At 34.9% G+C, this 23065-nt stretch overlaps 3 protein-coding genes across 8 annotated transcripts; all 3 read left to right on the top strand.

Moving 5' to 3' along the window:
• The first annotated feature begins 2490 nt into the window (after positions 1 to 2490).
• Positions 2491 to 6413, top strand: LOC116002047 (zinc finger BED domain-containing protein DAYSLEEPER-like). The gene is made up of 2 exons (XM_031242050.1): positions 2491 to 2699; positions 3969 to 6413. The coding sequence occupies exon 2, from the start codon at positions 4022 to 4024 to the stop codon at positions 6185 to 6187; it is 2166 nt and encodes a 721-aa protein (XP_031097910.1). The 5' UTR covers positions 2491 to 2699; positions 3969 to 4021; the 3' UTR covers positions 6188 to 6413.
• An 897-nt stretch (positions 6414 to 7310) lies between these two features.
• Positions 7311 to 10710, top strand: LOC116002006 (putative late blight resistance protein homolog R1B-17). Its single transcript, XM_031242010.1, has 2 exons — positions 7311 to 10369; positions 10479 to 10710. Exons 1-2 carry the CDS (start codon positions 7451 to 7453, stop codon positions 10608 to 10610), a joined length of 3051 nt encoding a protein of 1016 aa, XP_031097870.1. The 5' UTR covers positions 7311 to 7450; the 3' UTR covers positions 10611 to 10710.
• A 325-nt stretch (positions 10711 to 11035) lies between these two features.
• Positions 11036 to 18729, top strand: LOC116002007 (putative late blight resistance protein homolog R1A-10). 6 transcript variants are annotated; one of them, XM_031242012.1, is made up of 5 exons: positions 11036 to 11113; positions 11325 to 11977; positions 14945 to 17257; positions 17355 to 17422; positions 18496 to 18729. In XM_031242012.1, the coding sequence occupies exons 2-4, from the start codon at positions 11440 to 11442 to the stop codon at positions 17408 to 17410; spliced, it is 2907 nt and encodes a 968-aa protein (XP_031097872.1). In that variant the 5' UTR covers positions 11036 to 11113; positions 11325 to 11439; the 3' UTR covers positions 17411 to 17422; positions 18496 to 18729. The 6 variants fall into 6 exon arrangements, 5 of the variants coding, with proteins under 5 accessions (XP_031097872.1, XP_031097874.1, XP_031097875.1 ...); XR_004094336.1 differs by lacking the exon at positions 11036 to 11113 and adding an exon at positions 18318 to 18375 and having other exon boundaries at positions 11199 to 11977; XM_031242014.1 differs by lacking the exon at positions 11036 to 11113 and having other exon boundaries at positions 11199 to 11977; positions 17355 to 17412.
• Positions 18730 to 23065: the final 4336 nt, after the last annotated feature.

Raw genomic sequence — 23065 nt, forward strand, 5'->3', positions numbered from 1 at the left:
AGTACTATTACTTAAGCTTGAGCCAAACCTCCCATCATGAATTAGTTTTTGTTGTGGAGTTACGGTCTTAACTTGAGTATCATACTATGTGCTCCACCTCCATATGCCCTCTATCTATGGATATTTTGTTCGTGTACTTGGGTGCCATGTGTCCCTATATGAGCTTTGTCTTTATCTCCCAATCAGGTTTATAACTTTAACTATAAATCCCCTATGGTACCCATCCTTAATGGGCTTAGGGTCATTGAGTCTATCTAATGTACTATAATCTTAAGATACACGTCTTAGACATTTATATGACACCAGATGAAAGATTGTAATTTTCTATCCTACAAAAATAAGTTTAATCCATATGCAACTGCAGATAGTTGAATTGGAAATCCACATACAATTAAATTATACACAGATTTTTGCATATATAAAAAAAATCTTTAAAATCAATTTTAACTTAATGGTACCGTAGATGATAAAAATGTAACATCCAGCCCTAAGTGCTCGCCACTCTCTGCCCAACAGAACATGTGAGATGAGGAATAAATCACCTTCTTACTTTGTACATAATTTGAATAAATCACCTTCTTACTTTGTACATAATTTCCATACTGCTGCTGTTGAGTTTCAAACCCTCACCTCTTCTCTCAAATGCACTTACTAAATCACTATGCTAAGCTCATGCGGGCAACATGATAAATATCTATCTATAATAAATGTATATATTAGTCGGGTGGGAGGGGACTGGGCAACCCCCAATTAAATTTGTTGGGTAGTTCATAGTTGGCTTAGTAATTACAAATTTCAAGTTCGACTCTTTGTGGAAGTTGCCTATTAGCCTCCTCGGAATAAGCTGGGCATGCAGTTATGAGCAACATATGTTAGTGTACCTCATTTGTAGTTCTTTTCCGGCTAAAGTCACTATAGAATTATTTGTAATAAAAAATTAAACATTTATATCTTGCGGCAAATATATTCCAACCTTTAAAATTTGGTGAAAGAAGCCAAACTTCTATATTTTGTGATAAATATATCAATTATGCATAGAAGTGATAGAACTTATATTAACTTTTTTTAAAATTTGACAAATTAATATCAAATATTTATGTTTCGTAGCAATTGCAATTTCTAATAAAAAAAATTAACTAACCCACTTTCTTGTCTTGAAAAAAGTACAAAAAATATCATTTTAAAAAAGTATAATACATAAAAAAAATGTCTACTTTATACAATTAAAAATTCAAAATTAAATTCTTCTAATTTTTTTTTTTACATATATAAAAATACGCCCAAATACTATAGCCAATAATGAATATCTAAATCAAAATAACTGAATTATTTTCACCGTTAAATACTATATCTAAAAACATAATAAGTGTGAATGAAAGTTATACCCTTCATTTATGTCCGTTTTTTCCGTTAAGTTTTTTTTTGTACATTATGTTATAAAAGTTGTACTTTACAATATATTAGACAAACATACCCCTACCGTTATAACTTCCGTTATCTTTTCCACTATTATTACCATACACATGCATCCACTATATATTTTCTTATTTTTCTTCAATAATAATAATATATACATATTATATATTGGAGTTATATGTAAGTTATTTTCTAAAATATAAATATAAAATTTATAAAAATATTTTACATTATTATTATTATTATTATTTACAATAATTTAAATATCAAAAATCTAAATAAATTTAAAATTTTAATATAAAATATTAATATTGGGCACATATTTTTTGCGCATCGCGCATAAGAAAAACTAGTAATCTAATATAATTCTCACTTAATTACAGAAACACAAAGTGCAATTTTTTTTTTTGTCGAATCACGAGGTGCCATGAGCAAGTTCTAGCTGTAGGAAGAATTGATTTTTTTTTCATACAAGAGGGGTTTGGACATCCGTTTTCTTTTAAGGGACGAGAGTGTACGACCACTTATGCTAACTAAGCTGGTTACAAAGTGTAAAGATTTAAGTTTATTTTGTGCTCGGGTTTAATTCATTTCAATTAGACGAAAATCTTTAAAATTTATTAACAAAAAGAAGAAAACTTTGAAATTTGAAATCAATCTTTATTTGAAATTAATGCATTGCCCAAATCAATGGGCTAAATCCAAATACCCCACAAAGTAAGAACAAAGGAATCATTCTCACCCTCTAGTAGTCCACACAAAGCTCCAATAGGCTTCAACTACCTCACCCACCCACCACCTCGGCGCAACCCCGGTGGCCCAAAGCTGGGCTGCGGTGGTCCGTCTCAGCCGTCCAATTGGAAGTTTTGAGCCATATCCACCATTAGATTAGATCAGATCAACAATACAATACAATAGGTTCTTGTAAACACACACTAAGACACCCCAAATTTACACGCACTAAATGGACCTCAAAGTCCATATCCACTACGGTTTAAAATTTTTTTTCTTCTTTTTGATGTGCGTTACAAGTTACGACTTTGCCTTATCGGCTTAACCAAACGAACCGTTTAAACTTTTACGGTCCATTATACTTCTCGGGTCCAAGCCCAATTCTCTCTCTCCTCTCGCTCTCTGCCTGTCTCTCTCTCTCTCTCTCTTCCCTCCGGCGGAAACCCTAGATCTGGGTCGTTTCGAACGGCTGGAAATCGGTGGCCGAGGTTTGGATTCAAGAAACCCACAGCGTTTGATGGTCCGGGTTCCTGTCAAAATCACTTTTTCAGGTTTGGGTTCCTCCGAATCTCTTCTTTGTGTTCTTGGGCCGGTTCGGAATCGTGAATTCTTGTTATGTGTGTTTTGTGTTTCTTTTCTTGGTTTGTTTGGATTTTTTGTTTGTTTGTTGTCTGCTTGCGAGTTCTTGTGAGTTTTTTCATGGTTTTCATTCCCTGGTCCGAAGATTCTGCTGTCTCAATAGCTCGTTTTGTGTTTCTGGTGTATGTGTTTGTATAAATGTCTCTCTTGTTTCTTGATTCAGTGTCCTGTGTGTTCATTCAATTATTTTCTTGATTTGCTTTATTTCATAGTTTTGGATTTTGTTGGACATGTCCTTTAGATTGCATTAGTTTTTTTTTTTTTTTTGTTTTTTTTTTGTTTTGTTTGTTCAAGATCTGTTTGTTTCTTTAATTTGGTTGATTTATTGAGTTCATGGGCTTGAACTTTCTTATTTTAAGCCCACCTCTGATGAATCTTCAGATCTAATTATTTTGCCTGCGCCTGGTCGTTGACTTGTTATTTTGGCTCCCTATACCCAGTACACTTAATGGTGGGCCATGGTTTATGTCCTTAAAGGCCTTAAGCTCATGTAAAATATACTCCGTATAAAAGAATATATATATACTGGAGCACTAAATAGTGTTTGTGTAAGTGGTTTTGTTAATCAGCCTACTACATAAGTGGACTTATGGCCTAACCCTTTAGAGACCAAATTTCACTGATTTGATGGGGATGGGGTGATTATCAGCAATTCTATTTGTTCTATTGGTGTATAAGTGTATAACTAGTGTATCCTGCTCTCAGTAATATTTAGGATTTGCCAATATGATGGTCAGAAATTTTATTGAATTTATTTTAATTTATTCTTTTGCTTCTGTTTCTTGATTATGGCTTATTTGTTCATCCTATATGTCCACTTGCATTTGAATGTTAATGCGGATGATGTTCCATGTATCTTTGCATTTGTATTAGCATGCGCTTAGAGACGTTGTTAATGGAATTGTACACTTTCTGAATTGGTTTTTATTGGTGCCCCTAGATATTTCTTAGTTTTGAGTTCTACAACTTTGATATTGTAAATCTCGTTCTGTTTGTTGCTGTACTTCTATGTTCTGAATGAAGTGGTTTTCTGGTTATCTGGTGAAATTTATTTATAGTAGAGACTTAGAGCTTCTGCAGGTTGTTATTTTGCTTCAAATGTCTTTGTTCTGTTATATGTGAAGTCAGATTGTCATTTTTTGTGTTTTTGAAGGATCTTTTTTTTTTTTTGCATGTTTTAGATTTTTCGAGAAGGATTTGGCACCGACAAGAGAATTGATATTTTGTGTTCAAGATGGCTTCCCAGTTCACTCCAACTACACCCGAAACTCCTATTGATAACAATGAGCTTGTAGTTCACAGCGAAATGATGGCTGATCACGAGATATTACCTGACGAGATGATGCTTAACAATGAGATTGTTCCAATGGAGATGCAAGAAAACAGTTTGGGAACACCGCTCAATGGTTCGGAAATGCAGCCTAAGAAGCGCAGGAAAAAGAAGTCAATGGTTTGGGAATTCTTCACTATTGAAGCTGTCGGTAATGGATGCAGAAGGGCTTGCTGTAAACAATGCAAGCAGTCGTTTGCTTACAGCCAAGGCTGTAAAGTAGCTGGCACTAGTCATCTCAAACGCCACATTGCCAAAGGCACCTGTGCAGCAGTCCTTCGTAATCAGCTGAATAATAACCCATATAGCGCACCTGCAAAGATGAGAGGATACAGGGGCACTACTACTACTGCTGCTACTACTACTACTACTGATACACCAAAGCGGCGGTACCGAACTGCTACTACACCTTTCATCGCTTTTGACTCAGATCGTTGCCGCCAGGAGATTTCTAGGATGACCATCATGCACGACTACCCACTGCACATGGTTGAGCATCCAGGCTTTGTTGCTTTTGTCCAGAGTCTTCAACCTCGGTTTGATATGGTGAGCTTCAACACTGTACAAGGGGATTGTGTGGCAACTTACCTTAGAGAAAAACAAGCCATTCATAAGGTGATTGAGGGAATGCCTGGGCGAATCTGTCTTACACTTGATATGTGGTCGTCTCACCTCAGAGTTGGTTATATGTTTATAACTGGGCAGTTCATTGACAGTGACTGGAAGATCCACAGGAAAGTTCTTAATGTCATCATGGAACCGTATCCAGACTCTGATACGGCTTTCAGCCATGCTATTGCCGTTTGCCTTTCTGACTGGAGTATAGAGGGTAAGCTCTTCTCAGTCACCATCAATCAACCTCTCACTGATAGTGCGATAGATAATGTGAGGGCGTTACTCTCTGTCAAGAACCCTCTTATTCTCAATGGTCAATTGTTGGTTGGGAATTGCCTTGCTCGCACTCTAAGCAGTATTGCAGTAGATGCATTGAACTTTGCCCATGAAGCTATCAAGAGAGTTAGAGACAGTGTGAAGTATGTTAAAACTTCAGAGTCCAATGAAGAAAGGTTTCTTGAGCTCAAGCAACAGCTTCAAGTTCCAACCACAAAGAATTTGTCACTTGATGACCAAACGCAATGGAACACAACATTTGAGATGTTAATAGCTGCATACGAGTTAAAGGAAGTCTTTTCTTGTTTGGATACTTCTGATCCCGACTACAAGGGTGGCCCATCAGCTGAAGACTGGAAGCAAGTAGAGACACTGTATAATTATTTGAAAATTCTCTTTGATACTGCTAATCTTCTGAGTGCACCGACAATCCCAACAACAAACACATTCTTCCATGAAGCTTGGAAGATTCAGTTGGAACTTGCTCGGGCAGCAGTTAGCGAGGATCCCTTTGTCAGCGGTCTTACAAAGTCGATGCAAGAGAAGTTTGATAAATACTGGAAGAGCTGTTGCCTAATATTATCAATTGCAGTAATTGTGGATCCACGCTTCAAAATGAAGCTTGTTGAGTTCAGCTTCTCTAAAATTTATGGTGACGATGCCGCAACATATGTGAGGATTGTTGATGAGGGAATTCACGAGCTCTTCCAGGATTACGTAGCACTTCCACTGCCTCTGACCCCGACTTATATTGAAGAAGCAAACGGTGGAGCTGTCAACACACAGGATGCTCAAGAGCTTTCTACTAATGAACTCGGACTCACCGATTTTGATGCCTTCATCATGGAGACTTCAAGCCAGCAGTCTCGGTCTGAATTGGATCAGTACTTGGAGGAGTCTTTGTTGCCCCGAGTCCATGAGTTTGACGTTGTAGGCTGGTGGAAACTGAACAGGATGAAGTACCCTACGCTTTCAAAGATGGCTCGTGATATCTTGACCGTCCCAGTATCAACTGCTCCCGCAGACTCAGTATTTAGCACGGTGCACAAAGAAATGGACCGCTACAGGTGTTCCTTGCGACCCGAGACCGTCGAGGCCCTTGTGTGCGCTAAGGACTGGCAACAGAATGAATTGGTAAAAAGTATAACAGCACCAATAAAAATGGAGGTCCCCATTTAATTCAAATCTCTTTGGTATTCTTAGTTGTCTAGATTGGATTTTATAGTGAGAACTGAATTTTCATTTAGGATTGTGTATGCTTATATCTTATATTAGACCTGGCTTTTGTATCATAGAAGTTACTGAATCCCTCCCTTAGGGTACATTGACTTGGTAATTTCCCCTCTCTCTGTCTGTCTGATGCTTCAAATGGTTAATACTGTTATTTCTATGCCCTTTCACTTTCTCTGGTCTCCCTAATTAGCAACATTAATTGCCTCTTATATGGTCTCTGTTAAGGGCAAATATGGACTTTTACAGAATTGATTGTTCACTTTTGGTTGTTCTTGAAGGGATGTACCAAAAGGGCAAGAGTTGCAGGATTTATCTTTGTGTTCATGAATTAAGGAAAAAAAATTTGTAATTTTGTCCTTCAATTGTTGTAGTCCATTTTCATCCAACTCAAATCTTTAAGAAAGTGTTAATTTGTACTTTTGTGTTCATGAATTAAGGAAAAAAAATTCCAATTTTAATCCTTCAATTGTTGTAGTTTATTTTCATCCAACAAATCTTGAAGAAAGTGTTATTTGTACTTTTATCTCTTTCAAATTTTATTCGAGTAAAAGTAAAATTTGTTTATGTCATTTTAAATTTCAAACTAGTTTGGATGACAAGGGAAATCATACAAACCTTTTGGATCCTTTTGAATCTAAATAAATTCCACCTTGTGACACTGTCACAAGTTTATGTAATGCTCTGTGGGGCATTCAGGCTAGCATGTTTTGTGTTAGCATTTTGATTCATCAATGTTTATCATTGTTTTCTTCATTTAGGCTAGTGATTGTTTCTCATATTAGCCGAACCCTGAACATGACAACTTACACTGTGGTTGCTAGAGGAACGAACAAGCAGAATGTCCCTCATGGGAATCTCCCCTCACTTCTTCCTGCTAAGAGCAATTCAGAAAATAACCTAATCAAATTAATTGGACATATTAAATAATCACAAGTTTCAATTACAATTTTTCTTGACATTTAGAAAAAAAAAAATTCTTCCCTAGTTGTTGTCGTGAAATACAATTATCTAAAAACTCACGTATAAAAATTGCAATTTGGGGGTTCAACTCGTACCTACCATGGCGGAATGAATCCTCCCTGTAACGTTCTATTTTTTTCAAATAAATAAATCTCTCTTCCCCAATACAAACCATGCCACCATCCCAGATTTGACCTATCTACCGGCCTTTTACACAGTTAAACTCCTAATCTTCTGAAAGCTGCAATCATGGCTTCTATTGCTTTAACTTCTCTCATGTCAACAATTGAGCTTCAGTTTCTGCAACCTCTCCCAAGGGTGTCTCTTCATGATGATCGAGCGCCCATCAAATCTTTCTTCGAAGCCCTTTCGTCTTTGCGAGAATTTCTGGAGATATTCCATTTTCGCGGTGCTGCAATCGAAGATTTGGAGATCAAAATCAGAGACTTTGCACTGAAATCTGAAGACGACATCGAAATGCAACTCAGCGACTTTCTTCTCTCCAGAGACACCGATCATCGAGAAGAAGCTTCCCAGAAACTCTGTCAAACCTTGCTAGAAGCAGCGGAAAACGCAGCAGAGTTGTTGAAGGTTAGCAATATAGAAAAAGATGGAGAAACAGAGAGAAAGATGACTTATGATGCTTTAACTTCTCTCATGACGACAATTCAGCTTAGGTTTCTGCAATCCTTCACAAGGGTGTCTTGTGTTCAATCGCCACCGAAATCTCTCAAAGAAAACCTTTGTTCTTTGCGAGAATTTCTGGAGATATCCAATTCTCATGGCGCTGCAATCAAAGATTTGGAAACCAGAATCAGAGAATTTGCACTCAAAGCAAAAGATAACATCAAAACACTCTTAGGGAAAATCCGTTTTGCCAAAGACACACAGCGCCGAGAAAATGCTTCACGGAAACTCCACCAAACCTTGCAACAAGTAGCAGAAAATGCAGCAGAGTTGCTGAACATTATCAACAGCACAACCAACAATGTTAAGGGAGATGGATCCTTGAGGTGCTCTCCAAAGTTTGAGGACAGAATGGTGGGTCGTCAAAATGATGTTAGAACAATAAAGAATCAACTCTTCAGTGGCTTTGGTGGTCTAAAAGTGATCCCAATTATTGGGATGTTGGGCATAGGAAAGACAACTTTAGCTCGAAGAATCTTTGAAGATCAACTGGTTGCATCACATTTCCAGGTAAAATGCTGGATTACTATACCTCAAAAGTACAACGACAGCCAAATGCTACGGGACATTCTTCTGTCAATTATACCAGCAAAGCCACATGAAAGTAGAAAGGGAATCACTCCTGGTGAACTAGCGGAGCTGGTACGCGAATGCTTGATGCACAGGAGGTATCTAATTGTTTTGGATGACATATGGAGCACTCAGCATTGGGAAGACATCAAACGATGTTTTCCTAGTTCTGAGAATGGAAGTCGAGTATTGCTGACCACTCGGTTCTATGAGGTGGCTGATTATGCTTGCTCAATCAAAGGTAATCATCATGTTATGAGTTTACTTGATTCAAATGAAAGTTGGGATCTATTCCGCAATATCTTTCCTCTTGAAAAGTATAGTGCACCAAGGTTTGAAAACTTTAGGAGTCACTTATTCCATGTTGTGGAGAAATGTGATGGACTACCACAAACAATTGTTGTAGTTGCGGATCGTTTATCTAAATGCAAAAACAACATACAACATGAATTGAAAAAGATTGAAAAGGAATTAGAGTCATTGGGAATTCTGGGTCATAGTGCACTCACTATCATTTGCAGTCAACTGCCAGAAGAATTGAAAGTTTGTTTTCTATATCTTGGAGTCTTCCCAAAGCGTAGTGAAATCCAAGTTAAAACACTTCTTAGGTTATGGATTGCTGAGGGATTTGTGAAGCCATCAAAACATGAGGAGTTAGAAAAGAATGCTTATGGTTATTTAGAAGGTCTTGTTAATAGAAGTCTTGTCTTAATAAGTAGTCGGAGTTTTGATGGAAAAATTAAGACTTGTACGGTGCACAGTGCATTGCATAACATTTGTTCAAGAGAAGCCCAAAAAGAGGGTATTTTATGTGTAGTAAATACTCAACAACTTCCAAGGTGGACAGTAAATGTGTTCGCAAGTTCGTGTCGTTGGTTAAGTTTATACACACATAGTTTTGATTATTATGTGTTGTTTACTTTAAACAACCCTCGCTCCATTTTCTTCTTTCATGAAAATCCTGACATTTTTGTACCCTTCAAGCTGTTAAGAGTTTTGGCTTTTGTTCCATCTGCATTCCTCCAAAGAGTGCCAATGCAATTAGGTGACTTAGTTTTTTTGAGATACTTGTCTGTAACACAATGGTTTGAAGGTCTCGATGATGTAGTGTCAACTAATTTGAATTTGCAGACACTTGTTGTTTCTGGTAGTGAATTACAACTTGGAGCACCAACTCGGCATTTGCCATCAACAATTTGGGAGTCACCACAGTTAAGGCATCTCGAACTTGGTACCTTGTATACGGTTGATCCTCCCAGTGTGGTTAAAGAGAATTTGCAAACGCTATCTTGGGTTGGTCCAATTCATTGCAGAAAGGACGTGTATTTGAAGTTTCCAAACATAAAGAAACTGAAAATTTTTTGCAAAGAAGACTTGGAGCCCAGTCACACTTGTGGGTCTTGTAGCAATCCTATTATTTTGGGTAATCTTGACTATTTGGTAGAGCTGGAGATGCTAAAAATCTCAGTTCCTGTTGGCTCTTCTGTAACTCTTCCAGAACAGTCTGTATTTCCTTTACAATTGAAGAAGTTGAGATTGAGTGGAATTAATCTTTCTGAGAAGGATTTAACGGTGATTGGCACGCTGCAATGGCTTGAGGTGCTCAAGCTGGAAAATGCCTTCTATGGGGAAGTATGGGAAGTAGTAGAAGGAGGATTCTATAGATTAAGATTCTTGTTCCTTGAAGCTAAAAAACTCGAGCGGTTGAAGGTTTATATTGACTCTTTCCCATGTCTCGAGCGTCTAGTCCTAAAATCTTGTTCTTGTTTGGAAGAGATCCCTAGCAGTTTTGGAGAAATTTTCACCCTGCAGTCAATTGAGTTGGACAGGCATAGCCACCCTTCTGTTATTGCTTCTGCCAAGGATATTCAAGCACACCTACTGGAATATTATGGAAAAGGAAATTTTGAGGTCAGAAACCATGGCTAATTCATTCTTAATTTCTTTTGTTTCTTTACTTTCACTAATTTTTACTGCTCTCTCATTTTGTTTTCTCTATTTTGCATTACTTTTTACATAGATCAAAATCCATGGGCCTGAATATGATGAATCACAGCATACACAGATAGTAGAGTCTGTAGAAGACAACTTAGCAGGCTCACAGTCTTGCATCTGCCACAAACTTCAAAAGATTGACACAGATCGCAGTTAATTGCATTGGAGCTGTGTTGCTCTTCCCGTGAGACGTGTGATACTTTTTAGTTACAGAGTAGTATTTTTTTAGAATTCATAACAAAGTATTATGCTTTAACTAAAAAATATTCCACGTCTCATGTGAGTCTCACCCAGACTTGTTTGATTTGAGAAGAGATACATGAAATGGGAAATGATAGTTGTGAGGTTAGAGCTACTGCCTAATTCATTCTTAATTTTTAAAAATGTCTTCTGTTTGATGCTGACTTTATTTCCAAAATCTGTGACTATTTAGTTTTCCAATCTCATTCCATTTTCTCTAAATTTGCATTATCTTTTCATAGATCAAAATTAAAGAATGACCAAGTAAATGGAATATGATTTTCTTTCTTGGCCCGTGTTAATAGTTCAGTTGGTCATAGAAGTGAAGTTTGGAAACAAAGACCTGGGATCGAGTCTCATTAGCGACAGCTTGGGAGCAACTTTTCAAAGTGAAGTAGCTCCTTTGGATAATAAACAAAGGTTTAGTCTCTGTATTCATTTGAATTACTATAATTTATATTCTCCCAGATGTTCTGTTAAGACAGAGTATGGTCCTTAGAGTTGCATACATTTAACAACCAGACTGTACCAAAATAAATAAATATAGAGGCTGTCATCAGCATTAATGTAATTGTCTTTAAATATTAGAAGTAATCTGTGATCTGAGTTAACACGGAGGACTCGTTGACAGAATGACAGTTGACTTGATCGGAAATAAAGCCACTGCGAGTTGTGCTGCAAAGCTTTCAATCTCTCATAGCTAATCATCACATCACTCATTACAGAGAGACTGATAACAGTGAGAGATGGCTTCCGTCGTATTAGCTTCTCTCAAGGCAACAATGGAGTTTGAGATTCAGCAGCCCAGCCCCCGGGTGCTCCCCGATGACCTAATACAGATGGGATCTCTCATTCAACATCTTTCTACCTTGCAAGCCTTCATGAAGAAATTCCACATCAAAGCCTTCGAGGATGCCAAAATCAAAAGTGTGGAGAACCAAATCAAACACGTTTCTCTTAAAGCAGAAGACAAGATTGAGATTCAACTCAGAAACGTTCTCCTGGCGGTAGGCGAAAAGCGGAAAGAAGACGCTCGCAGAGAGATCCATGGAATCCTGGAGGAAATCAGAAAAGACATAGACAAATTGTTGGAGACCGTGAAGCAGCACGATAGCTCGTTAGCTGATTGCTCGCAATTTCTTCCCGACCAGGACACTATCCCTCTCACGCCGCGTAAGGAAGAAATGGTGGGAAACCGTGAGGAGTTGGAGCAGATAATTAAGCAACTCAAATGCAAGACTGAAGAACGACAAATTATCTCAATTTCTGGAATGGGAGGCATCGGTAATGCATTTTCCTTAATTTTATAATTTTACTCTTCCCACTTATTTTATAATTTTATTTTTAAATTTATATATTTAGAAATTATGTTAAATACAACAAAAATTAAATTAAAAAATATAAAAATAAACACTAAACAAAATAAGTAAATAAAAAAAATTGATTTGACTAATAAATAATAAATATAACAAGTAAAATATAGTAAATGAAATTTTGAATGTATTCATAAAATTTTTAATTATATTAATTGTTGGTATATTTAGTATTTAAAATTTTTTATTCGCTTACGAATGTTAATTTGTTCCGTAGATGAGTTTGAATGTGAATTTTAATTTATGAAATTATATTTTATTAGTTTATGAAATTCATTTTATAATTCAAAAATTATTTTATTTCGTTATGAGTTAATACCACAAATGGTCCTCTGACTGTTGGATTAGTACTCTTTTTAGTCCTCGATTTTCAATTCGACCACAAATGGTCATCTGACTTTCATTTTTTACCACAAATGGTTCCCCATTAAAATTTCTGTTAAATATGTGTTAAATCTAGAGGTATTATCGTCAGATTGATTAATATTATTATGATTACTTCTTTTTGAGATTATGACAACATAATTAATTTAAAACATTAAGTTAACAAATATAAAAACAAAATAAACGTAATAAATCACATAAATGAACAAATTAAATAAAAATCCATAATTAATGTTCGTAAATTTGTACTTGATTAATTATATTAATTCAACCGTGACAGCTTTCAGTTATGTCCCAAACAAAATGTTTGACTGATTAATGAAGAGTGAAAACTATTAATCGGCCATGTATAACAACCATGGAAATGATGGAAGCAAGGTTTTTGAAAATTTTTTCTTCCATTTTAATCTATTGGTTAAATTAAAAATAAATAGCTGTAATATTAAATATTCATTTTGAATGCATAATTACGAGAATAAGGTGTATTGTCATTTTATTTAGGAGTATTTATATTCGTTAATTGTTTCAATTATACTTGGTGAAAAATTCTAAATATTTTTATTTGATGACCATTATATATCAATTTGACAATGATAACCCTATATTTAATATCTATTTAACAGAAATTTTAACGGGGGACTATTTGTAATAACAAATGAAAGTCAGAGGATCATTTGTGGTCGAATTGAAAGTCGAGGGCTAAAAGGAGTACTAGCCCAATAGTAAGAGGACCATTTGTGATATTAACTCTTTCGTTATTTAAAATCAAAATTATAATTATAAAATTAAAATTATTAATTATAAAAAGTAAATAGAATAATAGATGGATGTGTAGGAGTCTCGAGGAGTAGAACCCACAAAAAGGGAGAAAAAGAGAAGGATTGGAGAGTAATAGGAGGGGAGATTATATGATGATGTGAGGGAGTTGGACCCACAAAATGAAGAGATAAGGGAGAAGGGTTGTGGATGTCCTAAGACCATCCCCAACCAACATGGTAAAATGGCATATTGCCAAAAGAAATGGCACAATGGTCTCCAATCAACACACCAAAACAGTAAAAGTTTTGCTACAGATGAACAATATTGCGCCATATTTGGCGCAGTACTGTTCATGTGTGGCAAAACTTTTGAGAAACTTTTTTTTAGTTTGGTCCTTGTTCTTTTTTAATAATTTGTTTTTTTTTGTATTCTTTTTGTTTTCTTAATATATTTACATATTTTGTTAAATATTTAAACATAAATTGTATATTATTAAAAATAAACTATATCATTTGAAAGATCTCATCAATATGATCAAAACAAGACTATATTGAATATAGATTAATTAAAAATTAAATTGCATAATAATTAAAGTTTTAATTTATTAAATTGCAACTATATGTTATATTAAAACAATAAAAGTATTAATATAATTTTTTAGTTTATGAGAATATAAATTATTTTAGTGTAGGAATAAAATTTGGTGTAAATGGGTTGGAGATGAAAAAAATTTGATGTAAGAATATGCTTAAAATTTTTCTTTTAGTGTAAAATTTGGTATTTTGAATTGGAGATGGCCTAACACAATACAGTTTTTAACGGCAATGATGGGAGTTTTGACCTTATTAGAAGTTTGACATTGAGTTTGCTACTTATGTGTAACATCACACAACTATAAAGTGTCCCATGAAGAGAAATGAAGGTAAAATTATTTGATCAAAACAAAAGTAAAATTACATAGATGTTATATAAAGTAATTATTATATGATGTAACTCTACATTATATTTACAGGTAAACCTTCAAAAAATGAATCAAACTTGGTGACCAATTACGTGATTGTTTATATACATTGATTGTAAGTGTTCAGTTAGTACATAAAATTTCCTTTGATATACTAACAATTTTAATTATCTTCAAAAAAAAAAAAATTTAATTAGTTTTACAACAATGGTACATAATAACTCAATTAAATAATGTAAATCTATGTTATGATAATTGACAAATTAACAATAAGTTCAATTTTTTTTTACTTTAATATAAACCCATAAAATTACCAAACATTTAGAGAATATAAGTAATAATGCATGCATCTAGATGGAGAGTTGAAAGACAAACAATAATTAGGAATTAATTGTCTTCAACCCTCAAATTTTTCCCTTATGCTTGTAAAAGAAATTTGTGATGTTATATTGATTTCATGTTACTCCATCTATTGGAGTATTAACAAAAATGAGGAGAAATTGGGAAAAAAAGCTAAAAATAATAAGGACAAAATTGAAAAGATATTATGATTGTATAAAAAATTAAATACAAGGTACAACTAATCACAATAAACAATTACACCTACACATTTTTATTATGGCTAGAACTTAAATTACTAACATTGACTTTTATATAATTTAGTAGATAAAGAAATAATTGACTCAATTGTTAAGTTATTAGTGTAGTAATTTTCAGTATGAGTTATTCTCGAATGAATTACATTTGAGGATACCTTATATAATATTTCAACAGGCAAGACGACTTTAGCAAGAACAATCTATGATGATCCAGTTACAAATCATTTTGATGTTCGTGCTTGGACTACAATGTCACAACAATATGAGGGGAAACAAACTCTCATTGCCCTTCTTCGATGCATTACGACCTTGACCCCCGAAGAAATTAAGACGTCAACCAAGGAGGATTTAGCAGATCGATTACAAAAGCTGTTGAAGGGAAGAAGGTATCTAATTGTTGTGGATGATGTATGGAGTGTTGAAGCTTGGGATGATATCAAACGTTGTTTTCCGAATGAAATTAATAATAAGGGGAGCATCTTATTATTGACTACTCGAGACAAAAAGGTGGCTAAGTATACTCATTCAGGTAACTCACCTTATGGCTTGAAACTTTTAAATGAAGTGGATAGTTGGGTTCTATTTTCTAGAAACCTTGATTTTGAAATACGCTTTCCAAAATCACTGGGTTATGAGGACGTTGGGAAGAAAATCGCTAAACAATGCCAAGGATTACCCCTTTCCATTGTTGTAGTTGTGGGGATTCTGCTCAGTAAAGGATCATTGGGTGAATGGGAGAAAATTCGAGAAGAATTAGCATTGATATTAACAGTTGATGAACAATGTACAAAAATTCCAGCTTTGAGTTACAAACACTTGCCTCTGCATTTGAAACCTTGTTTTCTACATTTGGGAGTCTTTCCAGAAGACAGTGAGATGCCTGCCAAAAAGCTTGTTAGGTTGTGGATTGCCGAGGGGTTTGTGAAAGTAGGTAATGGCAAGGCATTGAAAGACATGAAAAAAGCATTGGATGAGATGGAAAAGACAGTAGTGGAAGACATGGACAATACATTGGTAATGGACAAGGCATTGCAAGGCATGGACAACACATTGAAAGATATGGGCAGGGCATTAGAAGACACAGCTCTCGAGTACTTACAAGCTCTTATTAGTAAAAGCTTGATTCTCATTCGCAATCAGAGCTCTAATGGTGAAGTCAAGACATGCAGAATGCATGATCTCTTGCATGACTTTTGTGTGAACAAAGCTGAAGATGAGAACCTTTTGTATGCTGGTAGCATGAGAAGATTTAGAACAGTGAAGAATTTAAATGATGGTGGAAGTACAAGCAATGATGATGGAAGTAAAAGCAATGATGGTGGAAGTACAAGCAATGATGATGGAAGTAAAAGGAATGATGATGGAAGTAAAAGCAATGATGAAAGTACAAGCAACGGTGGAAGTGTAAAGCACGAAGGATTTCGTTGGTTGAGTTTTTGGCCAAATTATGGAAATGTTTATATTTGCTATAATTTGGACAAATCTCGCTCCCTATCTTTTCTGCATAGAGATGCTATTCCAACACTTATTGGCCAGTGTTTACCGTCTAACTTGTTAAGAGTGTTGGATTTGATTGAATTACCACCATTATCTAATGAAATTTTCATGAGTTTAAGGGATCTAGTTCTTCTGAGGTACATGGATATAGCCTTGGATGACTGTCTAAGTCCTGAAGAGCTCGTGGATGTTGTTTCTAAGACTCAAAATTTGCAAACACTTATTATTTCTCAGAATGGAACGGGCTTCAGTGATATGTGTTTGCCATCTAAACTTTTGAAGTCACCACAGCTGAGGCATGTTGAGGTTAGCTATGCTCTTTCAGTGGATCCTCCAAGAAAGGTCAAAGAGGCCTTGCACACATTGTACTGGTTGAGTCTAGACCATTGTACCAAGGAAGTCTTTTCCAGGATTCCAAATGTAAAAAAGTTGGGGATTATTTGTGGATCTAAGCCAAGTCCAAAGGCCATAGAGCCTGCTAATCTTGAGAATCTTGAAAGTTTGGTGGATAAGCTCGAGACATTAATGATTGCATTCCGAAAAGGCTCACCAACAGGCCTTCAGAGTCTGAAGTCTTTGCCACTAAACCTCAACATCAAGAAATTGAAACTGAAGAGAACTTGTTTGCCGTGGAGTGAAATAAACTTAATTGGCATGTTGCCCAATCTTGAAGTACTGAAACTGAAAGAAGTTTCTGATGGTCCAGATTGGGAACCCACAGAGGGAAACTTCAGTAAGCTAAAATTCTTGTACCTTGAAGCTGAAAAACTTGAAAGTTGGGAGGTCGATGGAGGGGATCAGTTTCGTTGCCTTAAGCACCTAGTCCTTAAAAAGTGTACAAAATTGAAAGCTATTCCAACTGGCTTTGAAGATGTAAACACACTGGAGTCAATTGAGTTACTAAATTGCCCCCTCCCTGTTAAGGAATCTGCCCGAGAAATTAGTGATAACCGGGAGACTTATGGAAGCAAACCCATCAATATTCGCCATGGTCTGCCTCTTTTCTCTCACAGTATGTCTTCTTTTGAATTATAAATTTTGTTCAATTTATTCTTAACTGCTTTTTTTGTCATTTGATTTAATTACAGTGGACCAAATACAAGAAGTTGATGATGATGAAGATGCTGATGATTCTTCCGAATAAAGGTATTGAATGGTACGTGTGTATTGCTATTAAATTGCCTATGTATGTGTTGCATGGCCTAATTTTAGCACTGACCTCGGCCTGAGCACATCTATCGTCACTAGATTTTTATTTTTTTAACTTTTACAAAAAATAATTGATATATAATAACAAAAGAGCGATTTTTTCTACTAGAAGATCACGAATACAATTCTTGCCAACTACACTCTCTTGCGAGTTTCGGTCGAGCCCCGTTGCACAAGGCCTTCTTAGAATAGTTTGCCTTTCTTGTGTGATTTGCAAGCTATTGTATAAGAGTGTGGTTTATTCAATGCATACCCTCGAGTAGTGAGACTGCTAGTTTCTTTTATCACCCAAAGAAAAAGAGCCATGCTTACTTATCGAATGCATGACTTAATGGACTTTGCAATATAATAACACTTAGAAGCTATTTTTGAAATTGACAATAACATTTTCTTTAGTTCGGATGGCTTGTGGCTCTCCTTGCATGTGGTCAAGTGATTGTATTGAAGGGCAATCCCTCAACCAAGTTGGTTAGACGGTTGATTTGGTTACCACAAGATTCTAAGAGCAACCTCATTTGTTGAGGTTTTTTGTTGGTTTAGAAAATAAAAGTCTCTTTTTACGCGCCTAGAACGCGCGTAGAATCTTGCCTATTTCTCACACCATATAGGGCCCATAAAAAACTAACTTTGCAAGAGAAAAAACAAGCCAAAAACCTCCCTTTTCATTTGTGTAAAAACTCCATTATGGTTTTTTGACCGGCAAAAAACTTGCCAAAAACCACAAATGTGATTGCTCTAAGTTCAACTACCAATGAAAACTGTTTATTGGCCTTCTTAGTTTGAGTCTGTTAATTATGGATAACCTAGGTTGGTTTATCTCATTGTGATTCTTTATCGACTAGGGTTACAAGGTAGGCTTCGGCTGGAGCGCACATTCGGATAGCGTTTGTGGGCTTTCCGGTAAATCTAAGGGATCTTATTGAGAGTAAACCCATATTACCGCATGCATGTAACTGAGTTTAATTTCTTAATTGTGTATGAGCATTAATTTAAATGTATTTATATTTTGATATGTACCAGGATGTTTGAAGTGTATTCTTTCCTCAGGGTTAGCAAGGATTTGCAGTGTGCCCAATTCCTAGGAGTCTGCTTCTGGTGATTCATACATTTTGAAGTTTGCTTTTTAGTTATCATTGAAATACTGAATTCATAAAGCTTTACTTTGTGTTGATTAGAATGATGATTGCACTTTGTATAATATAATGGTGTAAACTATTGAGTTTATTTAATAAGAATGCTTTATCAACTTCATAATTTCTCCCTGTTAGAGCAAGTCCTTGTCTTAGCCTTCCATACTTTAATGTTTAAATTAAAACCTTTTCAAAGTTCTTTGAATTAAATATCTTTACTGCATTTAAACCATTATTACTACATTGAGATTTTGGGGATAGCATGTCATGCAATATCATCATATTTGTAATTTGTGTATAGTTTTACTATGCACAACACTGGGACACGAAATCCATTGACCTAAATAGTACACTGAACTTCCCCCTATTAGTTTAATGGATGTTAAGGCCTACATTTTGTGCGTTTTTAGCTACTAAGTTGTGGAGTTGGAGTATAGTTTAGGTGAAAGAAGAAAAACTATGAGCTAAAATTCTATTATTAGCTTTGGCTGGCTAGCTAAAATTTCTAAAGAACAATGGTAAATTTAGCATAATCATTAATAAAAGAACTTATACAATCATGATTGAAAAAGTTGGATTTTTTATCACACGAAAGTGGTCACAAAACCTGAAGTAGTTTGGAGTGTTTGACTAACTTACTAATCGTTTTGTTATCTTAAAAAAAAAAAATGCTTGAAGGTATTACTGACTACTAATCGGCTGGTCATAAAATAATAAAGAATTAGACCATTAGTTTGCGAGATGGATAACTTGACCTGTGAACCTGCGGACTACTAAAGAATTGCACAAGTATTATGTGATTGCACCGTAATTACTCCCAAACATAAGACATGCCTAGAGGACCTTTGCGGTGCAATAGTATCTAATACGGTGCAATCATGTACTAAGTGCCGTACAATCCTTCAGTAGTTCGTAGATCGTAGATTTACACATTAAAGTCAATTCGCACTTGATTATATATATATATATATATATATATATATATATATATATATATATATATATATATATGCCAAAGACTTTGTGGTTAAGTGGCATTTGGTGTCTCGATTAACACTCCCACATGGATGATGGGAGTGGTTTGAGCCTTAGTGGAGTCAACTGTTGACTCGTTGTGCTTCAATACTTTCTCTCCAATTTTCTACTCCCTTTACTGTTCTCTATCTCTATACTCTCTATTCATGCGTACAATTACGTCTCTCTATTCATGCGTACAATTACGTTAGAGCTGTCCCAACTCGCCCTACACGTTATCAACATGACTCGCCCTATTGGTTCCTTTTGCTTGTGCTTTTTTATTCGGGATGTATGCCATTGCTTATGGATAAATATATGTAAAAAAATTATTTTGAAAAAAAAATATCTTTTCAAATTTTTACTTGAAAGATATTTTTTGAATCCCTCTCTCATGCTCGACTCTCTCTCAATAGTGTCAAATGAGTTGGTTGGTTCAACACCTACCTAGTTACTATGTGGATCAAGCAAGCCCAGTGAAAATTTGAGGCAAGTTAAGTTGAGCGAAACAATAAAAAAATATTGATCATGTCTAACCCATAGCCCAAATTTTATTAGAAATAAGTTTATTTATTTTCTAATTTTTTAAAGTTGGAAGTTGTTATATTTATCAATTTTTGTTTTTATTTTATTATAAAGAGTTACAACTTAAAAAGTACTTATTTGAATATACATAAAATCATAGTATTAGTACAAGGACAAAGGGAATATTTGGTAAATAACTGTTAGTTGATAACTATAGTTGATTGAGTTAGCTAATTTAACTACCTAATAGCTAGTATTAGTTCGTTGTAAAATATGTTTTGTAAAATTAGCTATTAGTTAATCTTATTACATGTAAAATGACCTATAATGACATAAGTATATTATGATATTTACTTAACTTTTAAAATATTTTTACAATTTATTGTTATCGTTGTGTTATTATTAATTATATTTTAACTATTGTTTGTTGGTTTATTATTAATAATGTTATAATTATAAAAAAATCTCCTTAGTTAATAATAATTCAATATTAAAAATATAATTTCAAATAAAAAATATCAAAGATATTGTTGTGCTATTTGCTTAACTCTTACAATATTTTTACAATTTATTGTTATCGTCGTGTTATTGTTAATTATATTTTAACTATTAATTTTTGTTTTATTATGAATAATGTTATAAGTAAAAAGAAATACTCCCTACTTAACAATAATTCAATATTAAAAATATTATAAAAAAACACAAGTTAATAATAATAATAATAATAATAATAATAATAATAATAATAATAACAATAACAATAACAATAATAATAATTCAACATTACTGTTAACACAATTATATAAGTGTTTTAGGCCAATAGTCAATTCAGATAGATGTCAGGCTGTTGGTAGTTTTTGTGATATTAAAAATGTAAAGTTGAATAAATATTTAATCGTAAATATAAATACTACAATAATCAATGGATAAATTAGACTTTTAAAATAAAATGCAATAAGCTAATTAATATCAATATGCAGAGCTTTCATGAGAGAGCAGAGCATGAAGGGAGGTACAACCACGGAGAGAACTGTCAGGCTTTGCTGGAACCCCTCCACGACTCACCGTTTCACCATTAACGTCGACGGTAGTGTTAAGACCTCAATCGGGAAAGCGGGAATAGGGGGTGTACTCAGAGATGCGAAGGGCCTCTGGATTGAAGGCTTCTCAGGCAATATGGGGGTAGCATCGCCAAAAGAAATGGAAGCTATTGCCATTATCAAAAGCATGCAGTGGGCTTGGGAAAAGGGGATTCAGGATATTGAAATCCAATCGGATGCAAAACGGATCGTGGAATGGATTCAAGCCAGTACTGTGCTTTGGGGTCCCATTAGGAGCATTGTAGAGGACATCAAATGGTGGTTTCGCAAAGACTGGAATATCGCTTTTCGAGTGGTGTATAGAGAGCAAAACATGGTCGCTGACGCTCTTGCTGACCTTGGAACCCTCGAACAAGGGAGTTGGGAAACCTTCTCGTCTACCCCAATGATCAGCGAAAGGGCCTACTTACACGATTTGGCCCGTGTCACCTGCGTTCGAAGAGTTAAGGGAGTCTAGCTAGGCTTTTTGTGATCCCTCGGGTATCCCCCTTGATCGAAAAAAACTTTTGGTACCAATAAATAAAGCCAAAAAAACTGTTTACCAAACATTCGTATTAGATGCTTGACCAATCAAACAACTAAAGTTGGTCAAATAAGCTGGACATTGGCTCATAAACCATTTTTCAAACACCTAAAATAATGTCTAGCTTCTATGTTCAGTAGAGTTACCATGATTTTCATCATCCTAGATGCTTTGTCGAGTCGGAGCATGGGAGGCCTTTGGAGTTGGGGATTCAACATTTTGGGAGAAGGACAAGAGAAAGAAAGAGCAAGAAAATAATTTAATGCTCAATATTGATGGTAATAAATAAATAAATAAATAAAACTTAGAGTTGTTAGATTGTCTTACTTGCCAATAACTTCTGGAGTTGGAAATATGAATTTTCAATATTTTTGTATTGACAAGTAGTTCATATTCTCAACCTTAGCTTGTCATGCTTGAATGGATATCATGGGCTGAGACATAATTCTATAAAATAATACGGAGTAATAAAAGAAGTGTAATCTATTGGTTCATGCTGATGGTCATGTTAAAACAAATTTAGAATTGTTAGAGTGTATTATTTTCAAATTATGAGTATTTTATGGAATTGTGGGTTGCCCATTGCTTGTGACAAAAAGTGGAATCGCCCACCTCGTGAGATTCAATCCTTGGTCTCTTATAACAAATTTAACATTTGTGACTAGTTGAGCTACCTAAGCGAGTTGAATTGTCATATATAGCCGACTCAAATCAAGTTGAACTTGTAAATTTTTAGTTACCACTTGACCAATTTGATTGAGTTGTTCCAAATTGCCCATCTTTTCATGGTTGGAGGGTTATTGGCATTTCTGATCTAGTCATGGATTGAGACATAATAATAATTTAAAGTGAATAATTTGGTTGCCCGTCCCCATCAATTGTGTTAATTCAAACAAATTTGGATTTGTTATGGTGTCTATCTCATTTGCAAATTAGAAATATTTTTACACAAATGATTAGTTATTCTATGGTCAGGACAGCCACTTGGTGATCGATATTTTCATTTGTATAGTTGATTTTTAATCCGAAAGATGACTGATTAATATTTTATTAGTGTTGTGAATAAATATATATAGATATTACTAAAGGTATTATATTATTGTTGGTTTCATGGTTACGGGGTTTAGGGTTTAGGATTGCTTATTGTTACTTAAAGGACCTCATTGATACAAATCTTGTGTTAATAAGCAAACAGACTTTTGATGGCAAAATTATGACTTGTAGGGTGCACAGTGTCATGCATAACTCTGTTTCAGAGAGGCTCAAAAAGAGGGAATTTTATGTGCAGTAAATAGTCG

The sequence above is a fragment of the Ipomoea triloba genome, chromosome 13, assembly GCF_003576645.1.
Source record: "Ipomoea triloba cultivar NCNSP0323 chromosome 13, ASM357664v1".
Taxonomy (NCBI): Eukaryota; Viridiplantae; Streptophyta; class Magnoliopsida; order Solanales; family Convolvulaceae; genus Ipomoea; species Ipomoea triloba.

What these genes read in the sequence shown, in the direction of transcription:
- LOC116002007 (XM_031242012.1), top strand. Translation starts at nt 11,440, where the DNA reads ATGGCTTCCGTCGTATTAGCTTCTCTCAAGGCAACAATGGAGTTTGAG. An exon ending in TTCTGGAATGGGAGGCATCG is followed by an intron (nt 11,978 to 14,944) that starts GTAATGCATTTT and finishes ATATTTCAACAG; the next exon opens with GCAAGACGACTTTAGCAAGA. An exon ending in ACCCATCAATATTCGCCATG is followed by an intron (nt 17,258 to 17,354) that starts GTCTGCCTCTTT and finishes ATTTAATTACAG; the next exon opens with TGGACCAAATACAAGAAGTT.
- LOC116002047 (XM_031242050.1), top strand. Translation starts at nt 4,022, where the DNA reads ATGGCTTCCCAGTTCACTCCAACTACACCCGAAACTCCTATTGATAAC.
- LOC116002006 (XM_031242010.1), top strand. Translation starts at nt 7,451, where the DNA reads ATGGCTTCTATTGCTTTAACTTCTCTCATGTCAACAATTGAGCTTCAG. An exon ending in ATGGAAAAGGAAATTTTGAG is followed by an intron (nt 10,370 to 10,478) that starts GTCAGAAACCAT and finishes CTTTTTACATAG; the next exon opens with ATCAAAATCCATGGGCCTGA.